This window comes from Nycticebus coucang, chromosome 11 (assembly GCF_027406575.1).
Source record: "Nycticebus coucang isolate mNycCou1 chromosome 11, mNycCou1.pri, whole genome shotgun sequence".
NCBI lineage: Eukaryota > Metazoa > Chordata > Mammalia > Primates > Lorisidae > Nycticebus > Nycticebus coucang.
In genome coordinates, this window is record NC_069790.1 from 30,314,577 (window position 1) to 30,336,704 (window position 22,128).

Consider the following 22,128-nt stretch of genomic DNA (forward strand, 5'->3'; position numbering starts at 1 on the left):
TTTGAAAACTAAGTTTCTCTTTAAAGGGTAGTTTCTTTGTACTTAGAGAACCATTTTATCTATAGGCCTGTGATTGAGGAATAGCCTCAACTGCATATATAATCACCATAGGAGTGGGAGGAAGTGCTGAGTTACTGCTCTGTTCTCACTTGTACTGCCAAAGCAGTACAACAAACAAGTACCCAACTTGAGGGAGCCATTCAGAGAATCTTTGTCTCTTGTTTCAGAATTTGGCTTTCAAAGATCTGCATTGGCAAAGACCCAGGAAGCAGGATTTCTGAATAGTGTGTCCCTGAAATTCTCGGCATTGGAAAAATGATAAAGACAACATGAGATTTTTAACTTTTAACACCAGGAATAAAACTGGCATTGCTGTCCAGTTTTAGTCTGGGAGTCGAAAGCATTGTAAATTGATTTTTGTGCTATCATTTTTTGCCACAGTGGTCTCTGCCACTGTGTCTGCTCCCTGCCCTCCCCCTTCACCTGCTAAGGTGCCCTCCAGTTAGTGTGTGTGTCTTACATCCACCACGTGCAGGAAACACTTCCTGCACAGAGGTGCTTAAAACAACATCTGTCATTACATCAAAGGAGGCATGCCTACCACATGCAGCTGGAAGATTTCTAATAATGAGATAATTTTAAACAAGTTTATAATGAAAAGAAATTGGTGTGAAATGTGTTGAACCTTTTTCTAGGAAAACCAAAGTATATGCTTACTTTCCTCCCTTTATGTTTTTATTATATACACATTGTTTGTGCAAAGGTGTATGCTGTCTTTTCTGTACGTGACAAGTTTAAGAATACGTTTCTCGTCGTAAAAAGCACATTTTGGTGCTGTGCTGGAGAAGCAACATTATGGAGCATTGCTATGGTGTTGAAGTCTGTCTCTTTTAGGGGAAAGCCCTCTGGTTGAATGTGGTGTTTGTTGATGCTGAACGAGTGTCACAATTTCTGACTGGGAGTCAAAAGTTATAATAAACTCATTATATATTTAAAAAGGAGAAGCGATGCTTTCTAGAATATGAATCCAACATTCAGTAAACAAGAACAATACTCAGTAGATTTTCAAATTGATGGAGCTTTCCAATGGAAACTAATTTGTTCCAGCATTGAAGTGAGCATAATTAACAGAGACTTTCTTTCTTAGGCCGATTAACCACCACCGAAAACCATGCCAACATTGTAACTGTAAGCAGTGAAAACCAATATTTATGAGGGGGATTGTGCAAGAGTTTGTGTGACAGATGGACATTTTATCACTGTTGATGTTTGGAATTCCCTTGAAAAGTAACGCAATCTCATTATTTATGAATGAATGAACACATAATTGTGCTTTGCTTACTGAGTTTTCTTTAAAAAAAGGTGTACTAAATTAATCTTTTTCTCTAACCTCTGTTACTTTATGTTACGTAGCCTCATATATTCTGATGCAAAACCTGAAAAAATCATAATTGTGTTTTTATTGCAGATACAGATCCACGTGTTTTAGAAAAACAAGAATTACAGCAGCCAACCTATGTTGCCCTGAGTTACATAAATAGGTAAGCCATTTTCAGAATTTATAGCATTCTCATATCTGCCACTCATTTACTATGTAAAACATATCTTTTTAAACAGTAGAAAAAATAATGTTTTCAGTTTTAAAATGTTTGCTTGAGATTATTTAAAAACCTCTGTATGGAATTTTCATGTTTCTCTGGAGATGTAGAATTGTGTTCTCTGTGACGCAGGATGATTTATAAGCTCATTTCTGGAAGTATTTTGTATGCAGAGTTAGAATATGCTCTTTAAACTTCATAGGGCAGTTTGGGAAATTAATAGATTTATGTTTGAGGGAACTCTTTAAATCCTGGGGTGAAGAGGTACTTTATGAATTGAAAACATTGTTGAAAAATCAGAAAGTTATTTAGTAGCAGGTCATCTTTTAGTAAAAATACTGTCAGCAATCGACCCTATCTATATGGAGTAACATGAGTTTTTAGTTAAACTGAACATGTGAGCCCAACTTTAGAGAACTGTTTCAAACTTGATATATCAGGTCTAAAAAAGGACTTTGTGTTTTAGCCAAGTAAAATAATTAAGGAGACAGTAATATTTGGAGAGAACCTGAAATCAGCTTAGGTTAAGAAAACACACTCCCAAAGCAAAAAAGACAAAGTAAAAGCAAAACTACTTTTTATTGAGAATTAGAAACTCTCTGCTCATAATTCAGGGAGTGAAGTTCTGTGATGGTCCCTTTTAATATAAGGCAAAGAGTGTTTCCAGTCTGTACCAGGATCTGAAGTGAAAAGCTGGCAATGAATTATCTGTACTGTTTAATTTTAATGCCTTTTTAGTAAACATGTTTAATTCTTGCCCAGATAGTGCTGTTAATTGGAGTCACCTGTATTCAGTTTCAAGTTTTTTTATGAAGCTTGTTTTAAAGACAATCCATTAACATAAACATCTATTTGCATGTCTCCCTGCGATTTTTTATTTGTCAGCTTTCCCAAGAAGTAAGGTAGAATATCTGCAGTTTTGCCTTACCCATAATTTTTGAAATGTATTAAGCAGGATACCTTGAAAACCACATCAAGTACAAATAAGATGTATATGCTTTCCTGGGTTTTTCCACAGAACCCATATGTGCAAGGGTTTTGAAAATCTTTAATTATACATTAGAGTTATGTAAGTAATATATATTAACCTATTAATATTTGAGAGTAAGATGATAGGCATATAGGTTAATTGTACTGAATAGAATGTTTAATAGTGTGGCTGTTGTGTTTTGGATAAAATATATCTCCTATGTATATACAAATTTGTTCAATACCCTTATTTTAATAATGATAAGACACCGTTATTATTTTCATAGACTCATAAGTCTATGAAATTTTTACCTTCATTCTTTATATGTATACAGTAAGTCATGTTGGGCAGGAGGTGTCTACTACTTAGATAGGTGTTCTGCTCACTGATTGATACTCTGCCAGGCATAACTTAGGACTACAAAAGGAGTAAGAGAATAAGGACAAGAGCTTCACACAGAAAAACACCAGAGAAATTGAGTCAAGGGTGATAGTTTAGCATCAACTGTTCAGTAGGATGTGCTGGAATTCTTTAGAGTAAGGCCATAATCAGTGGGTGTGAAATTTCTTGGCTAAGTCATCACTTAACACATCATATTCCTACCACCCAGATATCACTACTAACAATACTTTAGCCCATAATTTTCAGATTACTTCTAAAAATACATATACACATATAGCTATATAATTTTAACAAAGAGCCACATGGCACATCTTGCAGTTTGTTCATTTTAGTCATTCATTTCTTTGTTTTTCATTTCAGTACTTTTGATTCTTATCTGATACCCAGATCATATTCAGGTTTCCCCATGTGGACCAAACATGTCCTTTGTAGCTGGTTCATCTATTCCATTGTCTAGCTAAAAACATCACAGGCACCTGGATATTTTGTCTCTTAAATCTGTTTTTGCTTTTATTTTATTTTATTTTTCTTTCTTTTCTTTTTTTTTTTTTTTTGAGACAGAGTCTCACTTTGTTGCCCTAGGTAGATTGCCGTGGTGTCACAGCTCACAGCAACCTCAAACTCTTGGGCTCAAGTGATTCTCTTGCCACAACCTCCCAAGTAGCTGGGACTGCAGGTGCCCACCATAACACCCGACTATTTTTAGAGACGGGGGTCTCGCTCTGGCTCAGGCTGATCTTGAACTCGTGAGCTCAGGCAGTCCATCCATCTTGGCCTCCCAGAGTTATAGGATTACAGGAGTTGGGATTTTTACATTCATTCAGCTGCAGTGGGTATCTCATCTAGTCTCTGGAAAATGCCACTATATACTTGTGACAAAATCAGAGTGGAAGAGGCAGGCAATAGTCCACAGCAAGGCATTGGTTCAAATGTGCAGTTAGGCTCCAGAATCTAACCACTGCATCACTCAACTTGTTGGGATATCAGAGAGTTAAGAGTTAAGTATTAGAGAATTTTAAGAAGTTAAGAGGAGAATTTGTTACACTTTCTAATATAATAAAAACAAGACAGGACAGCTGAGGACATATGACATAAAATAATACAGAGTAATTGCCATGCCCTAGATAATTGGAGATTAGCAACCAAATAAGATGAAACAGTAGGAGACAGCAGAAGTTAAAAACACTTTGCAAGATGTGACCAGTAATTCGTATGTGATATATTGCTACCATTGGGTTGGGTTGAATGTGCAAGGCAAATTCAACTAGCATGGGAAGCCTCCACTGTAGTACATAGGAAAGGACACCTTAGCATCTCCAGTCAATAAGAAAGAAAGAGCAGAGTACAGTGGGCACACAGGAAATCATTCTCCACCAATGGACACTCCAGTGGAGGCAGGGAGTAGGTGAGCTTCAGGATAATGTCAGGTGACTCTCCATAAAATGGTTACTGAAAAGCACTGGCCTGCCTCAGGGAGTTCCCTTCAGGTTATTCTCTAAGCAGTTGAGATAGCTGTCTTGAGGTAACTAGGTTGCTTATAAATAACATGTGACTTGCAAGAAATGGATAACTGGCAGACATGATAAAGAACATGGCAAGGCTGTTAATTGTATTCTCTGCAAATGTGTTTTTATTAAAATAAGATAGAATGGAGTTTCCAAATTAACTTTAATGTGGAAATATATAGCATTTTGTATAAGATGTAAAGAATTGTCATGGCTATTTACAATTTGGTAAATTTGGTACAATTTGGTCTTGATCTTTTTCTTGTACTACTTAAAAAAGTATAATATTTTCTTTTTTTTCCTTGAAATGTCTCACTGTATCGCCCAGGCTGATCTAAAACTCCTGGTCTCAGCAATCCTCCCACCTCAGCGTCTCTTAAAATGCACCATGCTTGGCAAAAATGTAATATTCTGTTCTAACTAAGCTATAGCTCTACTCAAATTCTCTTGCTGGGACTCCCTGCACTGCTTAATACAGTGCTTGTGGTTTGGCCTCCTCTAAAACTGGTTTTGATTTAACTTAGTGTTTTCTGTTAAAATTAAACAACAAATTCTAAAATGTGCATTGTAAGTTTCCAGGAGAATTATGTAATTGTCATATCTACCCAATCCCAGAGGATTTTGTTCTTGTTGTTGTTGTTGTTTTTAAGTTACCTGATCACAGAAGAGTTCTGCACAAGTGTTGGGGGTTGCTAGAGTAACATCACTTCCACATGCTTCCTCAACTCCTCTACGGAACCTTGAAGCGTTTATTCTTCATCTGATTTAAAACATACAACACTCATTTTTCTCACAATCAACTGGGAAACTTTTGCTCTGTTAGGGTAACTCAGTAAACTTTTTCTCTTGTACCCCTTTTTAACATGGTGATCCATCTACTTCTCATAACCAGCTCAAATACCAGTATTTATTTATTGCTCAGAAGCTATCACTGTTTTTTCTCACATGTCCGATGTTTTTCTTTCCTTTTTGTCTTTGACAAATAGAACAATGTAGTGTTTAAGAGCAGAGAGCAGAAGTTGAGTCCTGTCTCTGCTCCCAGAATGGTGTCTAAAACATGGTAGACCCTCAACATAGATTTATTGAACGAATGAGTTTGTTTATGAGGGTGTAAGTGAGTGGATGATTGGATGATTCTAAGAACTATAGGGATACTTTTGTGAAAAACCAGGAGCCTCTACTGGCTATGTGCATTGAGAGAGCTACATGATAAAAATGGAATGTTGTACAACTTTTATTCAGCATTCATATGACATGCAGTATAAAAATATACTAAATCATGACCTTTCCTAGGTTTCCTGCCATAAATAACTGGATAGATGTGTAGGATCATGGTTTTCAAGCTCTAGACCAGCAGTTCTCAACCTGTGGGTTGTAACCCCTTTGGGGGTCTCCTGCATATCAGATATTTACATTACGATTCATAACAGTAGCAAAATTACAGTTATGAAGTAGCAATGAAAATAATTTTATGGTTGGGGGTCACCACAACATGAGGAACTGTATTAAAGAGTCACAGCTTAGGAAGGTTGAGAACCACTGGTCTAGATGATGGGCAGTGCAAGACTGTGATCCCTGAAGGAAAGGAAGCTTAAGAGGTGAACCTCGTAATCAGCTGGCTGTCACTGTCTGAGAACAGTGTCTTTACTGCAATGGAAGATGCTGCAGCCAAGGAGAGCACAGCCATCCCACTGAACCAAAGAGGCCAAGGTCAGAGCTGGGACAACTAAAGCTGCTAGAATCTCTGTGTATGTGTGTGAAGGAGTGGAGGGCGTACCCGGAGATGAGGGAGCTTTGCAGACTTCATGGGAACCCTCCATGAGGCCATTGCAGGGAGTTGTTTACACATGTCTAGGGTAAGATTGAATTTTATCAAAGAGAGCCTTCCACAGGCATCAGAATGGAACAGACATACCATTTTCTGCATTCCATCTCACCCAGCATAGAAACACCTTAGTTATCCAACAGATATAGCAGAAAGACTTCAGATTAGAAGTAAGGACTTTGGGCTGCGCCTGTGGCTCAGTGGGTAGAGTGCCGCCCCACCCAAGAGTGGCAGGTTTAAACTCACCCCCAGCCAAACTGCAACAAAAAAATAGCTGGGCATTGTGGTGGGTGCCTATACTCCCAGCTGCTTTGGAGTCTGAGGCAAGAGAATCGCCTAAGCCCAGAAGTTGGAAGTTGCTGGGTTGCTGTGAGCTGTGACGCCATGGCACTCTACCAAGGGCGAAAAAGTAAGACTCTGTCTCAAAAAAAAAAAAAAAAAAACAGAAGTGGTAAGGACTTTGCTATCAGTATAGATGGTGCTAGAGCCACTGCAACAACACCTAAAACCAAATTCCTGTAAGATCCTCAGAGGAGACTGAATTTGGAGGTATGTACTGACAGGTTAGAGAAACTTGGAAAAACATTTTGGGTTTTCCAGAGATACACCCTAAGAAAGTATAAATCTAGGCTTACATAAGCTCAACATGATTAGCCTGGAATAGAACAAAATTCAGTAGTTCTCATGGGAATAGATAAGATACCACAATGTCTGTTATACAATAAAAATTTACTAGACATGAAAGAAGCAGGAAAATCTTCCCTTAGGTAAGGAAAATGAAGTAGCCAGTAGAGACCTTCCCTGTGATGGTCCAGATACTATATTTAGGAGAGAAAGACTTCAGAGTAGTTGTTATAAACATATTTAAAGCCTTCAGGCAAAAATGTACAAAAAGGACCTTGTTTTGAATGAAAATAAAATCAGTCTGGATGCTTTTTTTCCTCCTTCTACCAGAATGTGAACTGTTTAATGAAAGCATTCTTCCTCTTTCTCACTTTCTTCCCACTCCAAAACCTCACCTAATCCTCCCAAACCCTCACTCTCGCTGTTTCAGTTGGACTCATTTTTGCCAGATTATAGTCAGACATAGTCTCATAAAAAGATGTTGTAATTAGCCAAGTGTGCACTGGCCTTCTATTTTTTTTTTTTGTTCAAACATGCCTGACGCATTTGATTTTCTTAAATCTAAAAGCAGTGATTTTTTTTTTTTCCCCCACAAAACCACCTGTGTATGGTCTTCTGAGAGCAGTGGTATTTATTACAATACAAGACGTGCTTTCCTATTTTCCTCCATTGTCTACCAGATCTGAAGTTCTGCTGTGTGCCCCAGACCGAATTTTGTGGCCTTAATGTATACCATAAACTTGTTGCATGCTATTAGGCCTCAAACACCAGACATCATGCTACCATTTTCTCAGCCTATGTTTTTATGAACATGAGTTGAAACAAACCTGAGGTGGCTGCCTGCCAGATTTTTCTTGTACTATCTCTAACCTTATTTGGCCTATTCATTGTGTTCTATAAAGAGTATATACTCTCAAGGGTCGCTACGAAGATGGAAAAGAGCATTATGTGACATTTTGGCTAGCCCCAACATAATTAGTTTGCATTGCTGTCACAAAATACATGGAGGTAAGATGACTCTTGGCAGAGTTTGGTGATATGATTCACTTGTTGGGAACTGAGTGTCCAGTAGTCTTTGTAATCTACAGCTTGTTCTTTGGGCAGTCTGTGTTTTAAACAGGTTGGTTATACAACTGAATTCACATCAGACCATTTTTTAAATCTTTCTTTTGTCCACTCTTCACTATTTGACTGGTCTCCTTTTATGCATCTTTGGGTTCAGTTCAAGCTGCATTATCATTTTCAAAATCTAACTTATCACAGGTTAATAGCAATTTGGTGATGCAGAAGCCTTCTAGAAATAGACTTGCTTTTCCTCTATATTATCACATGTGGTAACTCATTTCCTGGACTTTGTCCCATGGGTTCATTATCTCAAATTATGAAGTTTCTCTGTTCACCAGTGTCTCCAAAAGCTTCCTCTTCTAGTATCTTCTCCTGGGACCACATTTGTCTTAGCCCTTCCTGCCTTGGTTTGTCTCCATACTAGGCTACTTGCTGGATTCAACTTTGAAGATACAGATTAGATTGATTCCCTTTTCCCCATGACCTTAACCGCTCATTATCTCCAATCCTCAGCCTCAGATAAACCTAACATGGCTACTCGGCAGTGGCCGAAAGTCACTACAAAAACGTGCAACCAGTCTGATTTGTCTCACTTCACGTAAAATCTTTCTAATCTCAGCCAGACCCTGGAGGTTGTCCCATAATTCCTTCTCAGGGTGAAACATTGCTATATTTATTACAGTTCAGTTTCAGGCCTTAATACTGGAATTAAGTTCCTAACGGAATTCTCTATCCCCTCATCAGCAAATTCTCAGTTCTGAAATCCTTCCTTCCCCGGTGCCCATTAACTTGTTCCATCCGTTGCCATAAAAATGATGGCTTCTCGACTTGGCGCCTGTAGGTCAAGCGGCTAAGGCACCAGCCACATCCACCAGAACTGGCAGGTTCGAATCCAGCCCAGGCCTGCCAAACAAGAATGACAACTACAACCAAAAACATAGCCGGGCATTGTGGCGGGCGCCTGTAGTCCCAGCTACTTGAGAGGCTGAGGCAAGAGAATCACTTAAGCCCAGGAGTTGGAGGTTGCTGTGAGCGGTGATGCCACAGCACTTGACCCAGGGCAAAAAAACAAGATGGCTTCTCCCTAAGTTTTGTTTCTAGGGTATCGCTCCAATGCATGTCCTGAGCAGCTACCTCTGTAGGGAGGACTCTGTTGACCCCTAATCCCGTATTTCCTTCAATGCCCATTTCTAGCTTCCCCACTACCTCTGGGCATGTGAATGATCAGCACAGACTCAACTTGACCATTGGCAGGCCATTATTTCCCAGCCCCCTCCAAAAGGGCTCCTCTTCTTTGGATTCATACCGTTGTTTAATAATATCCACCCATTTGTTAGTGTAGGAAGCTTGATGTTAATTATATTCCAAACATCTCTTTCCTCACCCCTATTTCCAAATAATTGAGCACCATATCTGTAACATCTGCCTCCTCGTTGCCTCTTGAGTCCTTGCTATGCCCTTACTTGAGCCTCAACTTCCTATTTTGGATTGTCCTAAGAGCTCACTGATCTCCCTGCCTGCCTCCATTTCTCCACTGAGACGCCCTCTACCAGCTGCCGTCAGAAGGTCTGTTGAAAACACCCTTCTGTCTGCACCATGTTTTGCCCTCAGTTCACAGTGTCCTGCCTCTTATCTTTCCTCTTTTCTGGCTCTGATAATCCTGTTCTTCAACATCAGCTTTTAACACTGCCTGTGCTATGAAGGTCCTACAACCTCTAAGATCAAATTGTTCAAATCTTTACTTTTTTTTTGAAATTACAGCATTAATGTATATTGCTAGACCCGTGAATAATATAAATCTTAAAATTGTGTACAAATATATTTAAGATTAATAGTTTCTCTCTTCTCTCCCCAACCCTCTACCTAGCCCCTTACACTAAGTTAACAAATGTTCACATTTTGGTTAAGTATCTCTCTCTGTTCTTCCTTATGTGCAGACATGTACATGGGGGTTTGGTTGTGGCATTTGTTTTTATAAAAATGGAATAACTGTTATTTTATATGTATATAATATATATGCATATACACGTTCCTCTCTTTTGTCTTTTATTTGACATCCTTCCAGTTCAGTAGAGACAGATCTAAGTCATTCTTTTTTTCCTTTTTTTTTTTTAAGAGCCTCATTCTGTTGCCCCCAGGCTAGAGTGCTGTGTTATTGTAGCTCACTGCAACCTCAAATTCCTGGGCACAAGGGCTCCTCTTGTCTCAGCCTTCCAAGTAGCTGCAACTTTGGCGCCTGCCAGAATGCCTGGCTAATTTTTTGTATTTTTGGTAGAAACAGGATTTTGCTCTAGCTCAGGCTGGTCTTAAACTCCTTAACTCAAGCAGTCCACAAGCCTTGGCCTTCCAGAGTTCTAGGATTATAGGCTTGAGCCACCATGCCCAGCCTAAGTCATTCTTTTTAATAGCAACATTAAATTCTAAGACAAGGATGTATAATGATTTATTCCACCATTCCCTGTTGATTGATAGATACTCTGGTTATCTGGGGGTTTGTTTGCATATGTTTGTATTTTTCACCACTAATAATAATCTCACAGTGCAAATTAACCCTTCCTTATTCCTTATTCCCAGACTTTGTTTTTGCTTGTATATTTCTACGTTCAGGGGGATCTACATCAGATTACCTCTCTCTGCTGCCATTGGTTTCCTGTCACAGGGCTGATGTGGCTTCTGTGACCAGGTGCCCCATCTCTCGGGCTCACCTCTTACCACTATTCTCCCTCCAGTGCCTGCCTCTTGAGCACAGGGAGCTCATGGCTGCTCCAAGGTTCTCGTGCTTGTCTGTCCCTCTGCTAGGACACTCTCACTCCAGTCAGAGCTTCGCTTAGTTCACATCTTCCTTTCCTTTCAGTCCCTGGTCAGATGTTACCTGTTACTTATCTGTACACAGTAGATGCTTAGTAAATATATTTTTAATAAATGCTTGAATGATTTGCAGTTTGTGTGTGTTCACTTACCCACCCCACTTACATGTCTTACTAATCTTTCTATATCCAACTATATGGCAAGTACTTTGCATGTGACATGAAATTAAATCATAAAGTGGCAAATTATAACTCAAGAGATGACCTTGGTGATTTCTTCCTCCACCCCCACCATACACATTTACAAAATGACTCAAGGCACTACCCCTCTCTTATTTCATTTGGAAATTCAGATTGCTGGCAGTAATCTACTTGATTTATCATTTTCCCCTTATGTGCAGCACCTCAGAGTTAATTTAGAAGACCATGAATCTTCTCTCAGTAGCTCTAATGCATTCCCATTTGCAGAATACGCTCATATTGCTGAGACTGTTGATTTGGGACTCAAGTTGAAACATTACTTAATTTTCTCACATTGAGGTTCATTATGCTGAGCCTAAAGACTATTCCAGCCTTAGAAGGCCCTCTCATTGGCAACCTTTAAAATAACTCTGTGTTTCCAGGTTCTAAATAACTTGTTCTCATTTCCTCCAAGACCTTGCCCCATGGCTCAGATCATTGCGGCTATGTTAGTTCCACGTCCCTTGAAAGACCTCCCCATCCTCAGCCATAGGGTAGACTCTTCCCTGGAGTTGCCTTCCCTAGCCTGTGCTGGGTCCTTCCAAGCAAAGCAGTTTAGACTTAAAAAGGGCATCCAGAAGTGTCAGCTCTTTTAGAATTTGTCCAGCAGATTTTCTTATCTCTGCCAGAAGACCCCTACCACGCCATGAAAAAAAATGGGGGGATCCACATAGCCTTATCATTACAAACAACACAAAAGGCCATCCAACTAATGAAGAGTCATGTCAAAGAAAGTATTAATTTAAATTTTACCAAAGATAAACTTTGTTGAAATTATGTTAAGAAGAATGAAATACTTAAGGTAGAAAATTAATTATTTTGTCTCATCATTTTCAACACCGATTAGCTTCTGGTAGTCGAACACCTGTTATGTATGTTGGGACATTAGGCAGTGTCCTGTAGTCCTCACTGTGACCTTTAGTCATAGCTCTTACCTCCCCCTGACACTTAAGGAAGTGGATTCCCAGGTAGGGTGGAGGAGCTCTTGTCCTTTCTTGTACTGTGAACACTTTTGGGCAAGCTAGTGAAGTTTATGAACTATTCCCCAAAATAATGTTCTTAAATTCATAAACTACAATATAAAGGATTACAAAGAAAACCAATTACATTAAAATGCAGTTGTCAAAATGTTTAGATTTTAAATATTAGATGTAGTAACACAGGTGCTTCTTTATGAAGGTCTTAAAAGAGAAAGCTTCAATACTGGGTTAGTGTCTTTCATCATTTCAGTTAGTGATGAGTGTAAAGAATGTACTGAAATAGTTGAGATATGCCTGCCACAATCATATTGTGATATCAAAATATCTGTGACTTCTACAGGTGCTAAGTCATAGATGCTGTGAAAATACTGTGATTCATTGCATATACTCGAAAGAAATGTTCTACTTCACTTAGAAGTTAGTGAAAATAATGATGAAAATTGTTTTTGTCTTAGTTCACTTATCTCTTGAGTTGCCCCCATACCCCCTTTAGGTCCACAGACTTCAGGTAATGAACACTTGAGTTAGGTGTTACAGTTTTTAAGTAGTCAAGCTTTTAGAAGTGGGTGGTTCTGACTCAAATTTATGTGATTCCAAAGGCTTTGCTTTTTCTTGGCTGTTGTAGTGCCTTCTCAGACTAATACCTTGATTTCTAAAAGATTTTTTACCTATTTTAAGTAAAATAGGGGTTACATCTTAGCAGAAGCAATAATAACTACAATGTGTATAACCCTTGCTGATTTACAGAGAACTTTCACAGATATTCCAGGTATCTGGTTTCTTATGAAGTCATGTGTTTTCTCCAGTGAGAGCCACGATTTTACTTTAAAAGTTTGCTCTTACCCCATTCTTTACAAAGACCAGAGTCAGTGACTTGCCCAAGTTCACACAGCTAGTAAATGACAGGAGAGATTTGAACTCCAGGATGTTTTTTGTTGTACATCCCTGTTCTTTTCATTATTCTGCATTGCTCAGATACTAGAGTGAAAAGATGTCAAATGAATTCCACATGGAATTGAGGCAGGGTCGGGATAAGAGCCAGTCTCTGTGCGCCAGTCTCCATCTCCCTTGTCTTACCTCATGTTCCCTCAGGAAGCCTGCAGCTCAGATCTTATACGTACATAGTTGTCTCATCGGACATGAAGACCTCATGGAATCACCAGACTTGCGTAATTTCAGTGCCAGTTTATACTTTATGTCATTGTCTCCAGTGGCTGCTAAAATCAGTGAGTGAGAAGGATTTTTTAATTCCACCCAAAGCAGGTGGCCGTTTAGTCTCTGGTCTTTGTACTCTTTCAGCCTTGTCCCAAGAGCTTTTTACCCCTTGTTTGATGCGAGTTAGTACATTTTCCTTGACAATCAGTTCACTCTGCATCTTTGCCAAGGTGGTATAAGCAGAAGGATTTACAGAGAAGCCTTCCCAGCGGCTTCCACTTTCTGTGACCACCGAAATTTCTCTGCAGATTTTGGTGACAACCAGGACCCTATGTAATTTACAGATGGTGGGGTCAATGTACAATCAGTTCTCACTAACCTCCTCTCCCTCTCAATGAGACGTGGTTCAGTAAGCCAAGACCAGAAATTGCATCTGGCTTTTAGAGTTGTTCCTGCCTTCTTGGCAGTGTCTATGACAATGCCAGGCTTGCCCAGCTCAGTCTTTCATTCTAAGTTGACAGAATTTAGCAATGGTCAGTAGTTGTTCTCAGAAAGCATAGTGTCACTTTGGCTTCTCTATCTTTGTATAAGATACTGCCCAAGTTTGCTTTTTTCCCAGTGTACAGTCAACAGAAAAGGATAAGTGGAGTCATCATCCCTATGCCCAGAGAAATTGTACTTTGGTACTCTTGGGCAGTGGAAGCTATGTACAGATCTACTTTAGTACTGTGGACTACCACAAAAAAATAGAATCCATTGTTGGTACAAACTTGATTGTTTTTTTTTTTTTTCCATTTTCGTTAATTGCGATGGATTCATTGGAGCAAATTGGCTGAGAAGTTGCTTAGATTTGTTTGTTCCTGTGCTCATACAAGCATCCCTGCTTTCTTTTGCTGCATATTTTATCACTGTGTTCAGCACCAACCCAATTCAGTGATGACAGTTCTCCTGGGCCAAGTAAGTATGATGAAAAGCTGGTTTCTATATTGCATTAATCTCTGCTGGACAAGCAGACTTATGTTTGAAATCTCAGCCAGAATGCTTTTAATAATAAAGGTACATTATGCTCTTAGCTCATTTACCTTTCTTGAAAATAGCACTTTCTGGTCTTTGGCATAGATTTATCCCAAGGGCCATGGTGTCGCAGTCTTAATTTTCTAGAGTTTTAAAGGGACGTGCATATTTCTATATAATATCAAAGTCAGAGAAATCTTAATTCAATTGAAAAACTATGGTAAGCCCTGTGATTTCTAATTCCCTAGACACAAAACACCCTGGTAACTACTAAAAGATGCTGAATACGAAAAAACCAGACTCAGGCTCAGAAATTCTACCCAATATAAGCATTTTTTTTCTATCTTCAAAATAACAGTGCTTTGGGCGGTGCCTGTGCTCAGTGGGTAGGGCACTGGCCCCATATACTGAGGGTGGCGGGTTTGAACCCGGCCCCGGTCAAACTGCAACAAAAAAATAGCCGGCGGTTGTGGTAGGCGCCTGTAGTCCCAGCTACTCAGGAGGCTGAGGCAAGAGCGCCTAAGCCCAGGAATTGGAGGTTGCTGTGAACTGTAACGCCACGGCACTCTACCAAGGATGATAAAGTGAGACTTTGTCTCTAAAAAATAAATTAAAATAACAGTGCTTCACCCATTGCTTCTCCCTCTCCCATCTGAGTCTATTATATGAACTGTGAATTGTGGAATTAATTCTGTTATGTATAGAATAATACTAGTTATGGCAAAGAAAATTAATCTGGAATTTCAGGTCATCTGCCGTTTAATTTCTATTTAATTGTGTGTGGTTTCTTTTGCTCGACATGTTTTTGAGATTCATGAAAAAAATTATTGCATGTATTAGTACATATTTTGTCTTTGTTTGTTATATAGCATCCAGTCATATGAATTACCACAATCTATCCACTGTCTGTTGAAGATCTTTGGCTACTATAAAGAGAAAAGCTATGAGCATTCCTATTCCAGTCTTTTTCTGCACGGAGCACTACTTTCTAATACGTTACTGGAATTGGAAGTGATGGATCACATAGGTGTGTGTTTAGCTATTGGAAACAGCTAACCAGTCACGTTTTAAAAGTAAAGTGGTTGAACCAAATTGTTTTCCTACTAGTAAAGTGTGAGATTTCAGTTGTTTTGCGTACTCACCAAGGATTTGTCAGTCATTTCAATTCCAGTCATTCTTCTGGTTGTACAGTGGTATATAGAGCAATTTATTTTTGACCTTTCTTACTTTAATTTTTCTATTTAAAAATAACAATAATAGGTACAAAAACAGAAAGAAATAGCATTAAGATTGCATCAAAAAGTAAGATGTTTTTGTAATTCCTTTCAAGTGTTTATCCACAGGTCAAAAATTACAATAGAGAACCTTTTTCAACATTTTATATTTTTATTCAGTATATACTTTCTAAATCTCTGAATTTCTATTCAGTAATACATAGTTTCTCATAATCCTGACCCATTTGAATTAAGAGATATGGCTGGCTGGAAGACATTATTCCATCTTTTTAAAATCAAAGTGTGAGTCTATTGAATTCCTTCTTTTACCACCATGAATAAAAAAGGGCGTGGTGGGGAGCTGGCTCCCACTCTCACAGCCATTGCAGTACGTTGAGCTCCATAGAGACAGTGCTGGGGCAGGTGAGAGCCGGACGGGCACTGGGCGACTCTGTGCCTCGCTGAGGAAAAATAACTAAACATGGGCAAAGCAGATCCTAAGAAGCCGAGAGGCAAAATGTCATCCTATGCATTCTTTGTGCAAAGTTGTCCGGAGGAGCACAAGAAGAAGCACCCAGATGCTTCAGTCAACTTCTCAGAGTTTTCTAAGAAGTGCTCAGAGAGGCGGAAGACCATGTCTGCTAAAGAGAAAGGAAAATCTGAAGATACGGCAAAGGCGGACAAGGCCCGCTATGAAAGAGAAATGAAAACCTACATCCCTCCTAAAGGGGAAACAAAAAAGAAGTTCAAGGATCCCAATGCACCCAAGAGGCCTCCTTCGGCCTTTTTCTTGTTCTGTTCTGAGTATCGCCCAAAAATCAAAGGAGAACATCCTGGCCTATCCATTGGTGATGTTGCAAAGAAGCTGGGAGAGATGTGGAGTAACACTGCTGCGGATGACAAGAAGCCTGATGAAAAGAAGGCTGCAAAGCTAAGGCAAAAATACAAAAAGGATATTGCTGCATACCGAGCTCAAGGAAAGCCTGATGCAGCGATAAAGGGAGTCATCAAGGCGGAAAAAAGCAAGAAAAAGAAGGAAGGAGGAAGATGAGGAAGATGAAGAGGATGAAGAGGAGGAGGAAGATGAAGATGATGATGAATAAGTTGGTTCTAGCGCAGTTTTGTTTCTTGTCTATAAAGCATTTAACCCCCCTGTACACAACTCACTCCTTTAAAAAAAAATTGAAATGTAAGGCTGTGTAAGATTTGTTTTTAAACTGTACAGTGTCTTTTTTTGTATAGTTAACACACTACCGAATGTGTCTTTAGATAGCCCTGTCCTGGTTGTATTTTCAACAGCCACTAACCTTGCCTGGTACAATCTGGGGGTTGTAAATTGGCATGGAAATTTAAAGCAGGTTCTTGTTGGTGCACAGCACAAATTAGTTATATATAGGGATGGTAGTTTTTTTTTTTTCCTACATTTTTTTTTTTTTTTGGTTTTTGGCCAGGGCTAGGTTTGAACCCGCCACCTCTGGTATATGGGACCAGCGCCCTACTCCTTGAGCCACAGGCGCTGCCCGGGATGGTAGTTTTTTCATCTTCAGTTGTCTCTGATGCAGCTTATACAAAATAATTGTTGTTCTATTAACTGAATACTATGTAATTGCAAAAAAAATTGCAAAAATAGTTGCAGCTGTTTTGTTGACATTCTGAATGCTTCTAAGTAAATACATTTTTTTTATTTAAAAAAAAAAATAGAGGCATTCAAAAAGCTGTGGGATGCCCCATATTCTCCTTCCTCCTCCCATGCCCAATTAGAGAGGACCACACAGGTCCCTGAGCTATTACTACCCTGTCTCAGGTGGGGATGTGGCACAGCACTGTGCAGGAGGGACTCTGGCGCCTGCCCCACTGATCTGTCTAATGCTTTGTGGTCTGCTGGTGGCTTTGACCCAATGCCCAAAGCTATCTGGGGGCGGGGGGGCTACAGCTCAGTAAATTTCTTTCTCCCCCAAATGAGGACAGCTTTGTTATTTTGGAGGAGGAATACTAGGGATACTTAATGTGTATAACAAAAGTGTAAAGATGTGCATTGTAATAGAGAGCTAGAAATCCAGGATTGGGATTGTGCTTGGGGTGGGCATGCCATGGGAAAGGCATTAGAGGGGGTTATCTGTACTGACAGCATTTTATTTGTTAAGCTGGTCATGGGTTTACAGTTTTTGTTACAGTGTTTTGTAAACCATTTAAAAAGTCTTCCCTGTTGCTAACAATGCCTTCTCATTATTAATGATCCATGTATCAATTAAAGATTTAACACAGAAATATAAATCCCTTCTATCTCCAATACCATGTGCAGGAGATACTACTGCTATGTTTCTGTCTATCCTTCCAGGATTTTGCATATGCATATTTTAAAAATTTGTGTAGGTGGCACCCATAGCTCAGTGGGCAGGGTGCTGGCTGTATACACCGAGGCTGGTGGGTTTGAACCCGGCCTGGGCCAGCTAAAACAACAATGCCAACTGCAACAAAAGTAGCCAGGCATTGTGGCAGGCGCCTGTAGTCACAGCTACTTGAGAAGCTGAGGTAAGAAAATTGCATAAGCCCAAGAGTTTGAGGTTGCTATGAGCTGTGATGCCATGGCACTCTACCCAGGGCGACATAGTGACACTCTGTCTCAAAAAAATTAAAATAAAATAAAATAAAAAATTTGTGTATATGGCAAATTTCATTATGGAAATATTGAAATATGTACATTACTAAATACATTTATATATTATCATTTTTGTGGGTATATATATTAGTATTAGCCTATAGATGAGTTGACTAAAAACTCATGTGGCTGGCCCTTTCTTGATGAACATTTAGCTAATTTCATTTCTTTGAATCATTAATGTATAAAAAATAAGAAAAGAACAACTAGTATTTATATCTTTTGTACCCTGCTCCAGTTATTTCATAAGGATAATGTTTTGTCATGGGAAATGCTGTTTAAACATGTATTCAATGGAAAGTTTGATGTGTTTCACGACAGTCTCCTATAGAAACAGTTTCCAGTGTAGGATATGTGAGTGTCTGTTTTTACTCTGCCTTACCCACAGTGGGAATTAAGACATTTTTGTATCTTTCCCAGTTTGAAAGCCTTAAGCAAAAAATATATGCAATTCTTGTCATTTTTGTCTGATTCATTCATATAGTCATTTTTATTCTTACCAGTGGTAAACAAGAATGGTGTTTCACTATTGCTGGCATTGAGGAGTGCTATTTAAAAAAATCTTTGCCAGGGCGGTGCCTTTGGCTCAAAGGAGTAGGGCACTGGCCCCATATACTGGCAAAAAAAAAAAAAAATCTTTGCCAGCATTAAACAAAGCATCAGCACATTGCATTTCTGAATGACAAGTGTGAATAACCTCAGTTATGTATGTAGCAGAGCTGTGATATAATCAGAAAGGTGCTAGGTCTTTTCAACATGTGAAGGAAGGGTATCATTTCCAGGCTGTCTTCTGGAATTCCTTCCAAAGGGTACTGAATGTGAAATCCAGATTGAAGCGAAGGTTTGTAGGCCCAGTTCCCTAAGCACAATATTCCATCATTCATTTATAAAATTAGAGTCTTGTTTGAAACTGAATGTTAGTTAGTTGAACGTTCGTGTGATTCTTGAAGCATAAAAATCGTTTTGTGTTCAGATTTGTTCCTGACCATTTGTGATCAGTCTGTGAAAATGAGGGAGGTCCTAGAAGAGCAGGGTCCCTGGGGAGGAGGTGGAGATGAGTATGTCAGCTGATTTCTGTTCCTCCATCTTCAATAGCCCTTTCTCACTTTGCTCCCATTCTCCCAAAATGAGCAGATGTCTTAGGTAAGAAACCATAATGAGAGACAGTAGTTGGGCCTTATCAAATCTCTTGGCTTATAATTGAAGTAGACCCTAACTAGCTCAATTCCCTAGACCTATTAAATTTGTACCATCTTGCTACTTAACGAGAATGTCCCAGTCAGTTTTCTTGTGTAAACTCGAGCAGCTGGAAAGTTCAGTCTCTACCTGCTCTTTGCATGCCTACACTGCTTCAGTGCAAGTTATCAGATCAGAGTCCCAGGTCTCTAAAGGAATTAAGAAAAAACTGGGAAGAACTTTCCTTCCAGGCAGGGTACTACAGGAAGGTCAGACAGGCAGGATCATCCCTTGAGAGTTTCCTAAGAATTTTGTTTATTCAAGGTCTTCAACTAATGTAAAAGCATTAAAATAAACCTGGTTTTCCCACCAGAGAAATTGGCCACCAGTAACTAGCATTGCAGACTCTTACCCTGCTTCTCCTTTGCATTTTTGGAAACTCAGAAAAGGAGAAACATAGTTTATGGACTTCATCTCCTCACAGGCACGGCTACATATACCGTCAGTACCCTTCCCCTTCCAGGAGCACCCCTGTGAACCTGACTATCCAGGGTCAACCTTGAACTAACTGTGTTTTTCTCACTTGTGACAGGAATAGAATTTTGTATCTCACTCTCCACCTACATCCCTTGCCAACCAACCCCAATTCCCTCATCACCACTGCAGTCTGCACATAGTGAGGTTTCATTACTATATGTGTAATAAAAATACTATAAATCATGTAAGGCTAGTGTAAAAAACAGTGGGTGGGGATAAAAGAAAAACAGTACTCTTTTCCCAAGTAAAATTCAAACTCGGCATCTGTGCAAGGCGCCTTCTCAGAAGAGCCTGGTGTGTGTTAGCATAATAGTCTCGCCCCTTGTGGTAGAATTATGGAATGTATCGTACAGTGTTCATGTGTTGAGTCCTGTTTTTTAGTGAATCCTCTTGAACTGAAAAGGGATGCCAGCCTGCTCCTCATAAAGCATGAGCTTTCCCTGATTATGTTACTATGTTTTGCAATACATAAGTATCAGGAGAAGAATTTAGATACTTCCAGTAGCCTTTGTAGTGAACATTCATGACAAAATGTGAAAACATGTGTATCCAAGTGGCATGTCACTGGACAGTTAATGTTTTCTGTCTCGTCTTGTTCTTGTGTGTGCAGGGGCTGCACAGCTCATGTGTTTTCATTCATGTAGTCATATCTGCACCCTGCCGCACGACGCGTCCTCGAGATGGAACAAGGCAAACTTCAGAAGTTAAATCCAAACAAGATGTGCAGGAATGAATTTCTTTTAGGGATAAGGGAGGAATGCCTTCTAATCAGAAAGGATTTATGGTTTTTGGCTTTGTTTTGCTTTTTCATTTTTCATTAGTCTTTAAATTACCAAAATCTAATGTGCTTCAGATTTATAAAATACAAGGATCCGTCTTTCCTTGTCAGGAGTAAAGATCAGGAAAAGCTAATCAGCACTTTACTGAATACACCCAAATATATTCCAAAAAGGTGTCTCACACAGAAATAGAATGTATGTTAAACAGGGACACATTTGCCAGTCTTCGTCATGAAAGAGACATTTGCCACCTCCTTTGAATTAAAGGATGTTGTGTACCACAGCCCTTACTCATCTTGAGCAATAATTTTGGGATATCAGAGGACTTGAGCGATAGGTGTGCATATGTGTTAATATGAGCTGTAAAGGAAAACGTGTATTTATGCTTTGTCAGACAGATGTATAAATGTGCTCATTTATACACGTGTTCAGAGCTTTCATTCTTGTCACCAGTTCTACTTTTCCTTAGTCTTTGCCCACAGAATGGATGCATTTTGAATAGATGCCTAATTTTTTAGTTGCTTATTTGCTTAATAAATAATAGCAGAAAACAAAGTTTATTGGGTGTACAACTTGAAAAAATAAGACAAGCAACATTTTGGTGTTGTCAAGAGTTAGAGTTTTTGCTTAGACGTTATATGGAAGAACAACATGTACATATTTTAACCTTTGTGTCTGTTACGTACTGAAATGTGCAGTGTCAGTGTCTGTAAGTGAAACCCTGTAGCTGTCACAGCTGTCTGGACTTCTGAAAAACCTACAGCACATTTCTAGTTGTTCTCATGCTGATAACGTTTAAAAAAGAAAAAAAGAAAGAAAGGAAGAAACATATGCAAACACACACACACAAACACCAGGATAAATTTCAGACCACAAGGTATACTGGGAAAGCTTCTTTCTAGCTCTCTCACTTTTTAAAATGACTTTTCTTGAGATCAGCTTGACCAATTTTAGCCAATATTTTAAAAACTAACAATCTAACCATTTCATGAGTTACTATCACTGACATCTCAGATAACCCGGCCAAGCTTCAGTAAGATTCATGACTACTAGAATATGTTGGTTACTTTTTCCTCTGGTTTCCTTGGACATCTCCTGTTTGGCTTCTTTAAATAACAAAATAGATTATGTAGGCCACTAAAAAAAAAGTTTTTCTGAATCACTAGGAAATAGTAAAGTAAACTTTGAAAATGATTGAGTGGTGGTGGGTCATTTATATTGTACTGTTCCTGCACAATATTTTATGTGTGTTCCCTTCAGGTTTTTTTGAATCTCATTCCAAGAAGCATTTATGCAAGGTTGCAATTGGGACATACATTTAACTGTTATTTTGCAAATATTTTCCATGTTCCTACATCTTCAAAATTACTGTTTTTAATGGCCATATAATTTTCCACAAGATAGAGTTCACTGCAATATGCCCTTGATTTTGTCATGACAGCTGCTTACATGCTTTGATTATTATAAATTACACTGAAGCAAACATCTTTCATTGTGCCAACAATTTTTTCCACTTAGATTATTTTCAGAGGATCTTTTTGCAAAAAGCATTTCTATAGATGTTTTAACGCTATTTAT

The 22,128-nt window shown here is 39.0% G+C and overlaps 1 protein-coding gene and 1 non-coding gene across 3 annotated transcripts in view; both read left to right on the forward strand.

Annotated features, from left to right (window-relative positions):
• JAZF1 (JAZF zinc finger 1) overlaps window positions 1-22,128 on the forward strand; it is a 379,461-nt gene that overhangs the window by 198,986 nt on the left and 158,347 nt on the right. For both annotated transcript variants that reach the window (XM_053608443.1, XM_053608442.1), the window contains one exon: window positions 1,469-1,541. In XM_053608443.1, the coding sequence (XP_053464418.1) occupies window positions 1,469-1,541 (73 nt within the window). The remainder of the gene's footprint in view (window positions 1-1,468; window positions 1,542-22,128) is intronic.
• LOC128560584 (U7 small nuclear RNA) lies at window positions 11,615-11,674 on the forward strand. The gene has a single exon (XR_008373069.1). It is a non-coding gene; the product is annotated as a U7 small nuclear RNA (small nuclear RNA).